The 13,644-nt window shown below is 50.8% G+C and overlaps 1 protein-coding gene and 1 pseudogene across 1 annotated transcript; one reads left to right on the top strand and one right to left on the bottom strand.

The window, feature by feature from the left end:
* LOC136959643 (cyclic AMP-dependent transcription factor ATF-2-like) overlaps nucleotides 1–9,081 on the top strand; it is a 9,847-nt pseudogene extending 766 nt beyond the window's left edge.
* A 1,219-nt stretch (nucleotides 9,082–10,300) lies between these two features.
* Nucleotides 10,301–12,391, bottom strand: LOC136957634 (TLR4 interactor with leucine rich repeats-like). Its single transcript, XM_067251727.1, has one exon. It carries the CDS (start codon nucleotides 12,326–12,328, stop codon nucleotides 10,871–10,873), a length of 1,458 nt encoding a protein of 485 aa, XP_067107828.1. The 5' UTR covers nucleotides 12,329–12,391; the 3' UTR covers nucleotides 10,301–10,870.
* Between the last annotated feature and the right edge of the window lie 1,253 nt (nucleotides 12,392–13,644).

Here is a 13,644-nt window from a genome sequence, read left to right as displayed (position 1 = left end):
TGTACCCCCCCGCTCCCCCCCCCACCCCCCATTCCACCCCCCCACCCTGGGTACACTCTCCCCCATCACCCCCCTCCCCCACCACCACCCTCCGCCACACTCAGCTCATCAGCAAACACCTAATGAGCCCACGTCAAGAAAACAGCCCCCCCTCCAGCTCGCCCCCCCCCTACCCCCCCCCCCCCCGCGCGCTCCCCACCCCCCCCCCGCGCGCTCCTCGCCCCGCACGCCTCTCCGGGGGCACTGAGACGGCGCTGTACAAGGACTGATGATGCTGCCAAAGACCACAATAATGATAATTAACTTGCTGAATTTAGAAGATTATGCTGTTAATTAGTTGCAAAAATAAAGATAAGTAATATAGTAGCAGATGGTTGAACAACACCCATGGGTTAGAGGGTTATTACACTGATGAGGTTTCTGTGGGGGCGAAGCGATGAAATATGAATCTTCCCTCCTTCTATGGGTCCTTCCAGGAGAATAATATCTTGTTTCTGCCAGAAGAGCTTCTGGAAGGGTATTACACGATAAACTAATTTGGTAGATAGATCGGTCTGGCAAAGGTAGTTGTTAGAACAATGTGCTCCTCTTGTCTCCCCATGTAAATGTATTCCGTTTCACTTTGTTATGGAACCACGAAGGCTCGTTCACACTTCAGCTTGTTTATTCACCATTTGACGGTGTTGAATGCCGCCTTTAAATTACAGGCCGTTATCTATAGACACGTAGCGATATGGACCTGCGTTTTAGTGCATGTTAAAGCTCACTAAACAGTGATTACAAACCGTTTTTTTTTTGGTATAAATATAATTTTTGAAAGCTGTGGTCCGAACAGGACGAATCGGCTTGTGGTGTTTGGGCCGCCGACGTGTTTGGTGTCTGCTGGCAGTGCCTCTGGGCGTGCCGGTGACTTTGCTTCGGAGATCGTTTAACGTGCAGTGGTGACAGATGCTGTGGGACATGGTGTAGGGGAGCTGGGCACTGGATGGGAAGTGTGTGTGTGTGTGTGTGTGTGTGGGCGTTAGCCAAAACATACCCAAGAGGCGCTCTCCCTGACAGGCGGAGATCTCCAGCTCATCAGGGGAATAGAGCACTGGCCATGACAGCTTTCCAGAGGACAGCCCATGAAGTCTTTGTTCTGAAGTCTAATTGGCGATCATCCCCGTTAATGATACCGTGTATTAATATCATCATTTACATCTCTGTGTACGTGATGTTTCCTGTCTTTTCTTGGAATGTCCTCACAGAGTTGTGAAGGGACTGTTTGTGGTGTGTCTCCTCGTCAGAAGCCGAAGGCAGCTCTGAGCCCGCAGCTCCCTCAGGTAACCAGCGGCGATGCTGGGGCCGTCCAGAGCAACGCCGTCACCCACACCTCCGCGCCCGCCCCTGCCCCGCCTCCGGCCCCGCCTCCGGCCCCCATCGCCCCCCTCCCCCGGCCCCCCATCGCCCCCTCCCCGGCCCCCATCGCCCCCTCCCCGGCCCCCATCGCCCCCTCCCCGGCCCCCATCGCCCCCTCCCCGGCCCCCATCGCCCCCCTCCCCGGCCCCCATCGCCCCCTCCCCGGCCCCCATCGCCCCCTCCCCGGCCCCATCGCCCCCTCCCCGGCCCCCATCGCCCCCCTCCCCGGCCCCCCTCAGAGGAGCCCTGTCCCCAGTCCCTCCAGCAGCCCGCCACCTCCACCACCGAGACGCCTGTAAGTATCACCAGGACCCCCCAGTATCAACAGCACCACCACTAACACCACCAACCCACCACATCATCAGAACACACTCTGACCCCCCCTCACACGTAGAGGCCCCTCCCACACGTAGAGCCCCTCCCACACGTAGAGCCCCTCCCACACGTAGAGCCCCTCCCACACGTAGAGCCCCTCCCACACGTAGAGCCCCTCGCACCTCTGCAGCTGGGTGAGTGTGTGAGGTTGTTGTGCTACGTTGACCTCCTGCCTCCGCCCCCCCAGGCCTCCCCTGCGCCCCCCACCCAGCACACCCCCAGCACAGGGGTCCGGCGTCGCAGGGCCACCAGCGAGGACCCGGACGAGAAGAGGCGCAAGTTCCTGGAGCGTAACCGTGGCGGCGGCGTCGCGCTGCAGGCAGAAGAGGAAGGTGTGGGTGCAGTCGCTGGAGAAGAAGGCCGAGGACCTCAACTCCACGAACGGACAGCTGCAGGTACGCAACACTGTCGCCAGGGGGCGAGTTCAGCTCCGGTGGCGCCCAGCTCAACATTTGACCGCCGATCAAGAGGTTGCAGGTTCAAATCCTCCCTCTGCATCTCGCTTCAAATGAAATCGAATGAAATTGGATTTAAACGCGAAAGTGAATAAATGGTTATTGTGACATCACCGTGAGCGCTCTGACACCGCGCCTCTAGCTCCACTTCCCTGTTCGCGCATGCTTGCAGGTGTGCATGTGTGCACTCTTTGTTTAGTTTTTTGGTGTGTGTGCATGAGTGTGTGTGTGTGTGTTCCGAGTGCTCGCGTCTCCCCCGTCTGCGGTGATGAAGTCGTTAAAGGCGATTAAGGAGAGGCGCGCGGTGACAGCGGCGGGCGTGCGAGGGAGGGGCGTGCGAGGAGGGGCGTGCGAGGAGGGCCCCGCCACATCGGACACGTCCCTGTCAATAAAGATGTATCCTCCAGATGTCAGCCGCACGCCGAGCGTGTCTGCGCTCCCGTCTCGGAATGGCCTGGAATCTCCCAGGGAAAGGTGTCGTTCTGAACCTTCACTTCGCAGGAAGCAATTAGGATGCGACGCTGACAAGTTCGAAACAGTTCACGTAGCTGTTGTCTCTGTTGATAAGTGTGAGCCGGGGGCGCTGTCGACGTTCACACCATTACATGAGATGTGGTGTTTATTTGCCCGCTGTCTTATTCGTCTATGGAGGCAGAGTAAGACATGAGGTGGGGGGGGGGTGAATACGTAGAATGAAGAGGAGGGGAAGAGGGAAAACCGGAGGTGGGTTTATTCAGTCGCTGTTCCTTCACGGAGGATGGGGGGGGGGGGACAGGATGTCACCGTTTGATGGTCATCATTGTTGCCTCCTCAGGTTGAACTCGATGCAGGCGGATGCAGATGGAGGAGGGGGAGGCGGAGCGAGAGAGGGAGGGAGGGAAGGAGGAGAGGAGGAGGACAGCGAGGGCGCAGACAGACAGAGAGAGAGAGGGGCTGTTAACTATGAGGAATGAACAACTCGTGGCGAAAATTGAATGTCGGAGAACGAAAGTGTTCTTTTATACGAGGGCATTAATCAGCTGGGGGGGGGGGGGGGTTAATAACTCCCATGCCGACACATTGGCTCAGCTGATCAGAGAAGCTGGCTCTAATGATGCACGATTACTTTAACATCATCCTCAACTGGCTTTTTAATGAGGTGTCAGAACACGCAGCCCATAGGTTTCCGGTGCCCGGTAAAGCCCGCTTTCACACTTTCTATCAACTCACAAACTTAGAAAACAGTTCAACTTCTCCGCTCTGCGGTGGGAGGAGCTCCCCCGGCAGACAAACCCGGTTACATATTTAACAGGATCTATGTACAGACATATCGATTTCCTGCAGTTTAACTCCTTGTAGTTATGCACTGTGTAAGATAGCCCTGTAGCAGATCTCCAGCATAGGAAACTAATAATGTGGGCTTCATTTCAGCCTAGCGGTTCTTTGTTGTGAAATGCAGAGTGGCTGGCTCCAGATAGCTAGTCCATGCAGCTTCTACAAGCACCAGATGAACACCACAGCCCTGCAAGATTACTGCACCTGCACTGTGTGGAGGGGAGGGGAGGAGGGGAGGAGAGAGGGAGAGAGAGAGGAGGGGAGGAGAGAGAGAGGAGGGGAGGAGAGAGGGAGAGAGAGAGAGAGAGAGAGGAGGGTAGGAAGGCGGAGGAGAGAGAGAGGAGGAGGGGGGAGGAGAGGAGGAGGAGGGGAGGGGAGGAGAGAGAGAGGAGGGGAGGAGAGAGGGAGAGCGAGAGAGGAGGGTAGGAAGGCGGAGGAGAGAGAGGAGGAGGGGGGAGGAGGGGAGAGGGAGGAGAGGAGGAGGGGAGGAGGAGAGAGAGAGAACCTCGTCCTCACAGCAGCGGATGTATCGGTAGCGGGAGAGGCAGAGAACAGGGTGCTGGAGAGCTACATAGGGTTCTAGCAGCTGTTTTTAAATCTGTCTCACAACAACACACTCCTGCCAGCGTTGGCAAGGCCAAACAGATGGATTCAAATAAATTGGCTGCTTTTAAACTAATAGATTAAGCCGTCCGCAGTCCTCTAAAGGAGAACGGGGTTTAAATCTGCCGTGTAGAGACAGCCCTAAACTGCTCTAAATCCAGTTAAAGTCACCTTGAGGGTAATGCTGCCCTCTTTATGGCATGCAGAATCCCAGGATCCCATGGGAGCACTTATGACAGAGGGGAGTAAATCTCGGCTGCATCCGCAAAGTTGTGCTGACAATCGGAACAGCTCACCTCTGACAAGTCTGCTGGTCAGGAGCCAGTAAAGGGCCGTAATTATAGAGCAGGAAACGACATCATTGAAAAAAAGTGCCTCATGGTCCCTCCCACCCGCCCGCCCGCCCCTCCTCGGATTCTTTTCTCTAACCCTAACCCTCTTCCTGCTGGAGGGTGTAGGAGCTGGCAGTGCAGGGATGCATGGGCCTATCGCACTGACAGAGCCCAGAGATCTGAGTGGATGTTATCACTAGTCATAATACCAAATGGAAGCCTGGCCCAGATTCTGGTTTCCGGGAAACGACCCTGGGAGACGGAGTCCAGATAAGAAAGATAAAAGATGAAGATATGTTTGGTGTTCCAACCTCCACTCGTGCTGTACGACCACGGGGCTGGGGTGGGTCTGTTAGCGAGGGTCCGGGATGCCTGGAGAGAAGGTCATCCTTAGATACGGCCTCTGCCAACACACAGATCCAGCCACGTCGGTGTGAATGTCAGGCTCAAGATTGCCGAGCGGGCTGTAAAAGTGGGTCTTTGTCAGTGGGTGCGACCATAAGGGCGTGTGTGGGTTTGTGTGTGTGTTGTGTTTCCAGGGATGTGTGTGTGTGTGTGATGTGTGTGTGTGTTGTGTGTCCAGGGATGTGTGTGTGTTTTGTGTGTCCAGGGATGTGTGTGTGATGTGTGTGTGTTGTGTGTGTGTGTTCTGTGTCCAGGTGTGTGTGTGTGTTGTGTGTCCAGGGATGTGTGTGTGATGTGTGTGTGTTGTGTGTCCAGGGATGTGTGTTCTGTGTCCAGGGGTGTGTGTGTTGTGTGTCCAGGGATGTGTGTGTGTGTATTTGAGAGTGTGTGTGTTCTGTGTCCAGGGGTGTGTGTGAGTGAGTGAGAGTGAGCGCATTACGCCCTCAGTCAGATCTCCTGTGTGAGCGTGTTATTGAGTGCTGTTGTGTGTCTCCCCTGGCAGAGTGAAGTCACCCTCCTGAGGAACGAGGTGTCCCAGCTGAAGCAGCTCCTCCTGGCCCATAAAGATTGCCCTGTAACCGCCATGCAGAGGAAATCTGCCTATCACAGTGAGTAATGTACCATTATGCTCCGCCCGCTGACGCCCGTGAAATACGTCCTGAATGTCCGCCGGCTCATCTCCACCCCGCTCTCCCCTCACACTTCCTGAGAAATGGAGACATTCCGCTGCTCTCCCATTGAGACACTTGGAGTTCGACTATTCATACTCGGCATGTTCTGAGACAAGTTGTGCGCCTGTCGTTTGGGTGTGTTCTGTTTAAACCCGTATATTTCCATTTGAGATTTATTTCTCTTTTTTTTTCCTTGTCATTTTCCTGGCGGGGGGCGCACACGCCGTTCACCGAACCCGACAGTCCATCACCACAAGCCGACAATCGAGCGCCAGGCCCCATTGGTGCGATGTTAGAGAGCAGTAAGAATACCCCCCGCAGGCCTGGGAGGGGCGGGGAGCCGCGTACCAACAGTTGTTCCAAAAAAAAGAAGCTTGTCTCCGACAACATGGCCCCGTCTTCAGAGCGCGCTTTCCCTTCGTCAGAACTGACACCCACACGCTGTGGAGAAGCGTCTGCAGCTTAACGTTAACCATGCCTTTAGGATCTGCCCGCCCGAGTCTGGGAAGCCGAAGCGGGCCATCTGCGGTCTTCGTCTGCGCGGTCTTGATCAGCGCGGTCTTCATCTGCACGGTCCTGTTGCCGGTCACGTGAGCGAGGGATCGGGCGTTTGCCTCCGCCGCCCCTACCTGCGGTCGAAATGAACGGCTGCCATTCCACATCCTAAGTCTTAGGGAGTCAGGTGGCTGAGCGGTTAGGGAGTCGGGCCAGTAATCTGAAGGTTGCCGGTTCGATTCCCGGCCGTGCAAAATGACGTTGTGTCCTTGGGCAATGCACTTCACCCTACTTGCCTCGGGGGGGAATGTCCCTGTACTTACTGTAAGTCGCTCTGGATAAGAGCGTCTGCTCAATGACTAAATGTTATGTAAGACATGGTGGAGGCGTGTTTTAAATCCCACCGATTCCGAGATATCACCTAAGCCCCTCTCTATCCTTGTTTTCTTTGTCCTCTCAAACACCACCCTCCATGCAGATCACCCACACACAGCCCTGGGCTGCGCTCACACACACCCTCACTTCTATTGACAATGATTGCTTTCAAACCGAGTCCATTAAAGCTGAGAGCTTGACAAGACCGGCCTTTCTCAGGGCGGGAGGGGCCCAGCGGCCCAGGGCCCAGTGGCTGTGTTCACTGTGCGTACCTGCCTCGTGTGTGTTGGGGGGGGGGGGGGGAGTGAGGGAGCCCAGGCTGGGTCGGGGGCTGTCGACGCCAGGCCTTGTTTGGTTTTGCATGCAAGGTGACGGGCGGGGGGGAGGTGAAGAGCAGCATGGTTGAGGAAGGGAGAGCAGGGTTGACGGGCTACTCGGACAGCACCACCACGAGGCAGACCAAGACATGACTCCATCCTGGCCCCCCCCTCCCCCCCCTCCCCCTGCCGTCCTCCAGCCCAGACGCTGCTTGGGGCAGGTGGGATGAAATTACCCGTCCTGCCCTCCAAACACGCCGGGCCGGGCTTCCTCTTGGCAGGCCGGACCTTCCATCTGCTCGTGGAGGAGAATCACATCAGAGAGAGGGAGGGGGGGTAACCAGGGTAACCGGCTACGCTAGGCTGCGACGCAGCTTCACACAGACCCTGCCTTCCTTCCGCTTCTGTGCTTAATGCTATTAGGGGTGATAATATTCACTTGAACGTAAAACACAACCCCAGGCACATTTACTCTGGAGACGACCTTCAGCGGGGGGAGATGGCAGGTCGGGGGGGGGGGCTGACATTAACTCGCACTAAATCGTCCGATCGACATCCGCTGGATCAGGACTCAGAGAGAGAGCCCTCAAACCCGAGGCCTTTAAAATGCTCGTCTGCCCTTTTTCTGGAGCGTGCAGCTCGCAAATACCAAACGCAATCATTCATTAAGTGCCATTTCGACTGACTCCATATCATTACCAATATTAATGATCACGATGATCCTTATTCCTTTACGAGTCAAAGCAAGGTTTTTTTTTTGTGTGTGTGGTTTTTTTCCACCGCGATCCAATTAATTCAATGCAACTGACTAACAGCTGCTGGCATTTCCACTCCAAATCTTGCCTACTCTCCAGTGTGAGCATCATTAAAATCAGGTGCTGTAATCATCTGTCGCTGCAGTAGTTGGCAAGGTAACAAGACACAAATGGGGGGGGCAGAGGGGCGCCTGAAACAGTGCCACATGCCCCGGAAAGTATCGCACATACATGACATGGGTTTAAACTGACTTTGGAGAGAAACAGCCTTAACAGGATGGGGATTATATCACCCATATGCTAGTCTTGGATAAATTTGTGGACTTCAAATCACAGCATCTGAAATACACGGGGCAAAATGTGAAAGCCCTAGCTCACGATGACTCATAGTTAGTCTCCAGTACAGCATGAACTACAGTATCCATTCACAGCGCTAGAATGTTCCAGACAAGGTACTTCTAGAAGTAGTTTGATTGTGTTTTGAAGATTTATCAGTCAGAGCAATGAAAACATTTAAATTGAGGGATGAATGTGCAGGGAAGTTGTCCAACACGGGTGATTCCTGTGTTGAGCTGCCTGTGCCTGTGTTGAGCTGCCTGTGCCTGTGTTTAGCTGCCTGTGCCTGTGTTGAGCTGCCTGTGCCTGTGTTGAGCTGCCTGTGCCTGTGTTTAGCTGCCTGTGCCTGTGTTGAGCTGCCTGTGCCTGTGTTGAGCTGCCTGTGCCTGTGTTGAGCTCCCTGTGCCTGTGTTGAGCTGTCTGTGCCTGTGTTGAGCTCCCTGTGCCTGTGTTGAGCTGTCTGTGCCTGTGTTGAGCTCCCTGTGCCTGTGTTGAGCTCCCTGTGCCTGTGTTGAGCTGTCTGTGCCTGTGTTGAGCTGCCTGTGCCTGTGTTTAGCTGCCTGTGCCTGTGTTGAGCTCCCTGTGCCTGTGTTGAGCTGCCTGTGCCTGTGTTGAGCTGTCTGTGCCTGTGTTGAGCTCCCTGTGCCTGTGTTGAGCTCCCTGTGCCTGTGTTGAGCTGTCTGTGTCCTCTCAGCCACAGAGCGCGAGGACAGCTGCGAGGACATGTCCATCCCAGGCAGCCCCCAGGAGGAGGCAATCCAGCACTGCTCCGTCAGCACCTCCAACGGGGTCAGCTCCTCCTCCCTGACGCCCGGAGGCCCCGCCCCCGCCGGCGCCGAGCAGAGCACAGCGGAGGCTGAGCCGCAAGGGGGCGGGGCTCAGTCCCAGCCCTCAGGAAGCTGATTGGACGCAGGGGGGTGAGAGGGGAGGAGGGCTCTCGCCCGGCTCCAGACTGCACCTCCTCATCGTTTGGTTTCCGTTGCGTCCACCTTTACGTCCTTGAACGCAGCTCAGTTCCCTGAAAACGCAGTGGCCTGTGAGACGTGGCTGAAGATTCAGAAGAAGGCACTTTAAGTGTAACCGTGTAAATATGGTGTCGCCGTGTGAAACACGCCGACGATTGTTCATGCTTTGTTGTATTTATTTATTGATGTTTTACATGTTATTTTCGATCATCTATGTGATGTTGAAAAATACCTTACCAAAGTGTGTTTTGGCTCAACTGACAGAAATGTTTTTGTTTTGTTTTGTTTTTTGTAAGCATTACATCTTTATGTTGAAAAAACTGTAAGAAACAGTCACTTTTATTTCTGCCTTTTCCATTTTGCACATTCTGAGAGAGGTTTACCTTTTTAGTGTTTGACTGTTAACATGTTGAATACTGGCAGCTTTTAGTAGTAGGTTTGAATACAACTATCTCATGTCAAGAACTCAGTGGCCGAATCAGAGTTTGAACTCACAGCTTTTTTTTTGTGAGCGAGTAGTTTGGCTGTGTCTGCCAGTAGCATGTGGTTTGAATGTTTGAAGTCACCTCCACTTATAAACTAGTCTTAAGGAGGAGTTTGATTAAAATTGTCTGGAATTTAACAAAAATACATTCCATCTGTAGACCGATTGTTCCTGAAGCAATGATTGTAGGATTGCAGTACGTTTTCCATAACTTAAACATGTCAATGTTGACTATGTGCCATTAATGTGTCATATTCCTCACAGATTTATTTGATACCATTCTTATTTATTATGTTTTTTTTATAACACTTGTCTTGTAATGGTTTTCATGTATATGAAAGATCATACTGTTGAATACGGTTTCTGCTGACTAGGTGACTTTTCTTTCGTGTTAGACTCAGAACCCACTTAAGGATTGCCTGTATGTGTGCAGTTTTTCCTTCGCATAGGTGCCAGTGCTATGAGATGACATCGTTAAGAAACACTGTAAATGACATTGTTAACGTTGTGTGTTAGCTCTCCAGGTGTTTTGCACATTGTTTTAAAGACTAGTTTAGATTGTGTAGTCGAGTCCTATTAGTAAGCTACCTTTATGTTATCAGTAAGACCTTACCAGACCTTCAGACCCGTGAACAGGCCCATCCAGCCTGTACTTACGGCCTCGTCATGCTTCACATCATTATACAAAGATAATGTGAATAGATCACGTTGCTGCTCCCTCAGTCTAAGAGAAACTGAATGAGGACGTCTGTTTAAGTTATACTACCGCTTGTAAGCATTGGGACATATAGACCAAGAAATGTAGGTTTCTCATCACACTTTTGAATCGATTTGCCTTTTCTCTTTGTACTGGCTTACTACTGTGTAGTCTAAAGAAACGTTGCGTCCAAATCAGCCATTTGTGTTTCTTTTTTACGTGATTTTTTTGTTGTGTTATCTGCATGAGTAAATGATTCTCTGAGAGAATTAAACTGTTATGTAATGCTTCAACCGGATAAGTAACATCAACCATGTTTTTAATTGGTTTTTAAGTTTATGGAAGGTTTTTGTCATTTGTTTTACCTCGGCTTTTCTGCTTCAAAGGGGTTTGACATTGTGTTGGTAGTCAACTTGTAACTTGTGAGAAAGTTATGTATAAAATACCATGAATTAATAAGATGTTGTAATAAATCTTTTAATATCTCTTGAAGTTTATCATTGTCTCCTTGTTCTTTTGCCTTGTCTCTTATCGGCAGTGTAAGTTTTCAGTTACATTATCACATTGTCATGTTATTGTTGGGCTACTGTTAGACTGACAGGTTAATGCTACTGAATTATGTTCTCATGGTGTGTGCTGCCACCTTGTGGAGGAGTTTATTTTTTTCCATATTTTGCTTTGAGCTTCAAGGAGTTCATAACCAGTATGCAACATGACAAAACACCAATCGGTAAAGTACTGTATATTTAGGCGAAAATACTAACAAAAAGAACGTAGTATAAAAGATGCTCAAGACTCAGATTTTCGCCCAAGCTACAGTTGTTCACAACCGGCTTGTCAGACCGCACGTTTATTCAAGATTCGGCGGTCTGTTTAATGAATGGGTGGCAGATCTATGGCGTCCACATCATTGGGCATGTAGGTTCCCATTTGGGAACTGTTGGTTTGAACGCCGGAGGCTCTGTCCCCACACACAGGGCACAAGAGATGCTTCTGTTCTGGGAGAACACCAGGCTCAAAGCGCTGCTCCAGTGTCTTCTGAGCACGAACCATGTGTAGCCAATGAGAACGAGGACGCCGAGAATAGCCAGAGTGTTCACGGCGGTGAGGCACATCGTCACGGTGACGGGCTCGGGGCCTGAGAGCGGCTCGGCCGCGGTGACGAGGCCGAGGCAGAGGTCACGAGAAGCCACGTGACACACTCGATCCTGGACCACACTCTCCACACACACAAAGTAAGGCGTCGAGGGTCGAAGCTCACACAGTTTACAAACTGTGCCCTGTCTGACGTTGATAAACCGACTGAACTTCCCCCTGGTGCTAAACCGGTCATACATGACCCTGAAATACACGTTTTGCGTGTCACCTTTGGTCAAACTCCAGCTGATAACCGCACAGGTGGAGGTGATGGACCCCGAGGAGACATTGATGATGACCTCATGATTGTAAACGCAAGCAGCGTTGCCTGCGGTCTCCTTTCCGGAAAAATCTCTGGTTGACGTTATTGTTTGCGTAGGTATTGATTTTGCCGTTTTACTTCCTGTTGGCAGAACTCTAACTCCAGATGTATTACGGAGTCGCTGGGACTCTGAAATGTCACGCTTGTGAGCATTCTTGATGATGACGTCTGTGGCAGGCGTGTACCCCTCTCCCTGCTTCTGCGTGTCTTCCATGTTGACGACGTTGGGCTCTGACAGCCATGTTGCTTCGTCGATGACAGTTGGTCCGCAATTGACTTGCGGCAGCGCATGGCTGCACATCTTGTCTGTGCCGTGGATCAAGGCGCTGCTTATGGTGCCCAGGTACTGGCCTCTCAAGAGTTCAGGCTGAGAGCACCTCACCAACACATGGGCACGTCTGCCAGCGCCGCCCTCAAGCCATCTCTTTAGGCAAAGTATGCTGCAGCTGCAGTCCCATGGGTTCTCATTCAAGTTGAGAGATGACAGCCGAGACCTGCTATCAAACGCCCTTGGATTTAAGAGGGAGAGCCTGTTACGGTTCAGCTTTACAACCCTGAGGTGTTTCAGATCTGCAAAAGCAGACTCCTCGATGGTGGAGATTAAATTGTCACTGAGGTCAATCTCCCTGATGTGAGCACAGTGACTGAAGGTGTCCCTCCCAATCCTCCGAATATTATTTCCATTCAGCTTCAACAGCTCCAGGTTTGATAAGTGGGTGAAGGTGTGCAGGTCGATCTTTGACAGGATGTTATTGCTCACAGACAGAGCCTTTAATACCACCTGGGATTTGAACTTTGTGTTTTTGATTTGCATCCTAACATTAAAACTCAAGACAAGATCCTGCAGCGGGGAAACTGGTTTAAAAACATTGTTTGGTAAGCATGACAACATGTTTCCTGATAGATTCAGCTCATGTAACTGTCGAAGGCCTCTAAAAGTATTTCTGGTCAGTGACCTGATTTGATTATTTTCCAGGTAAAGAGTTTCAAGTGATTCTATCCTGGAAAAAATCCCTAGAGGCAAAAATGTAAGAGAATTGCCACTCAGTCTCAGTATTCTCAGATTAGACAAACCATCAAATGCACCCAGTTGTATTTCACTGATTTGGTTTCCATGCAAATCCAAGGACAGTAGTTTGGTCAGTCGTGTAAAAGCCTGTTTCGCTAGAGACGAGATCCTGTTATTCCCCAGAAGAAGTTCTGTGAGGCCACTTAGAGAGGAGAATGATCCATGATGAATAAAACTGATCAAGTTGAACCGAAGATCTAGACAGGTTAGATTGGGATAGTGCAGAAAATCCTGAGGTTCAAATCTGCCAATGGAGTTATGAGCCAAACATAAGGTTTTTATAGTTGAACCCGAGTCAAGAACTCTGGGAACGTGGGTAAATCCGTAACCTACCCTCATTAATGCTTCATCATTGGATTGACAGAGAACAGGAAATGTAGTCGATGACACTGTGAGAAGAAAAACGTATAAAAGACACAAAATCATAATCCTCATTTTTCAGAAGACACTGTCAAGTGACGAGAAGTCTTGTCTAATGATGCCACTGACTGGAAGAGAAGTACCTTTTCTCATCTTCTGCTAACAGGAAGGACAGTTAATTAGGCATTTCCTGCAATGTGCTATTCCGATCTCCCTACACAAACTGTTTACAGAAAAAAACTGTATGCTGTAGTTATTTACCCATTTAATCATAGATTACACATTAAAACTGCTTATGATGTTATCAACTGCAAATCGAATGACCAGACTGAACTTTTGTGTGGGGTTCATATTTGTGTTACATTCATTTTATTGTGTTACACAATATTATTGTAGTTTTAAAACAATACAGACAAATAACTTCCTGTACAATAACCCCTCAATTTGTACTCTGTGAACCAGACCAATCTGCAAGCTCATGGTTAAGTTGCTCTGGCAGGTGTGTCATCCTCCCAATCACACAGATTTCCCTCCGGCATGGAAAGTGTCGGGCCAATCACAACCGTTTATCTGAAAGGGGGCGGGTTTAATAAGATGGCTGTACAGAGGAGCGCAGTCGAGGCATTTTTATAAATGACCACATCAAAACCTTTTTTATTTTCATTCTTTATTTCATCTACAAACACTATTGTTACTACCAGATCCAGTAGATTTGAAGCACCATATTTGTAATATTAATGTGAAGGAGCCTTGTTCAGATAGTTTAGGTTGATTTAGGT

This window comes from Osmerus mordax, chromosome 2 (genome assembly GCF_038355195.1).
Source record: "Osmerus mordax isolate fOsmMor3 chromosome 2, fOsmMor3.pri, whole genome shotgun sequence".
Lineage (NCBI taxonomy): Eukaryota > Metazoa > Chordata > Actinopteri > Osmeriformes > Osmeridae > Osmerus > Osmerus mordax.
The sequence above is the reverse complement of the archived record's forward strand: the minus strand, read 5'-3'. Positions and strand labels throughout refer to the sequence as shown.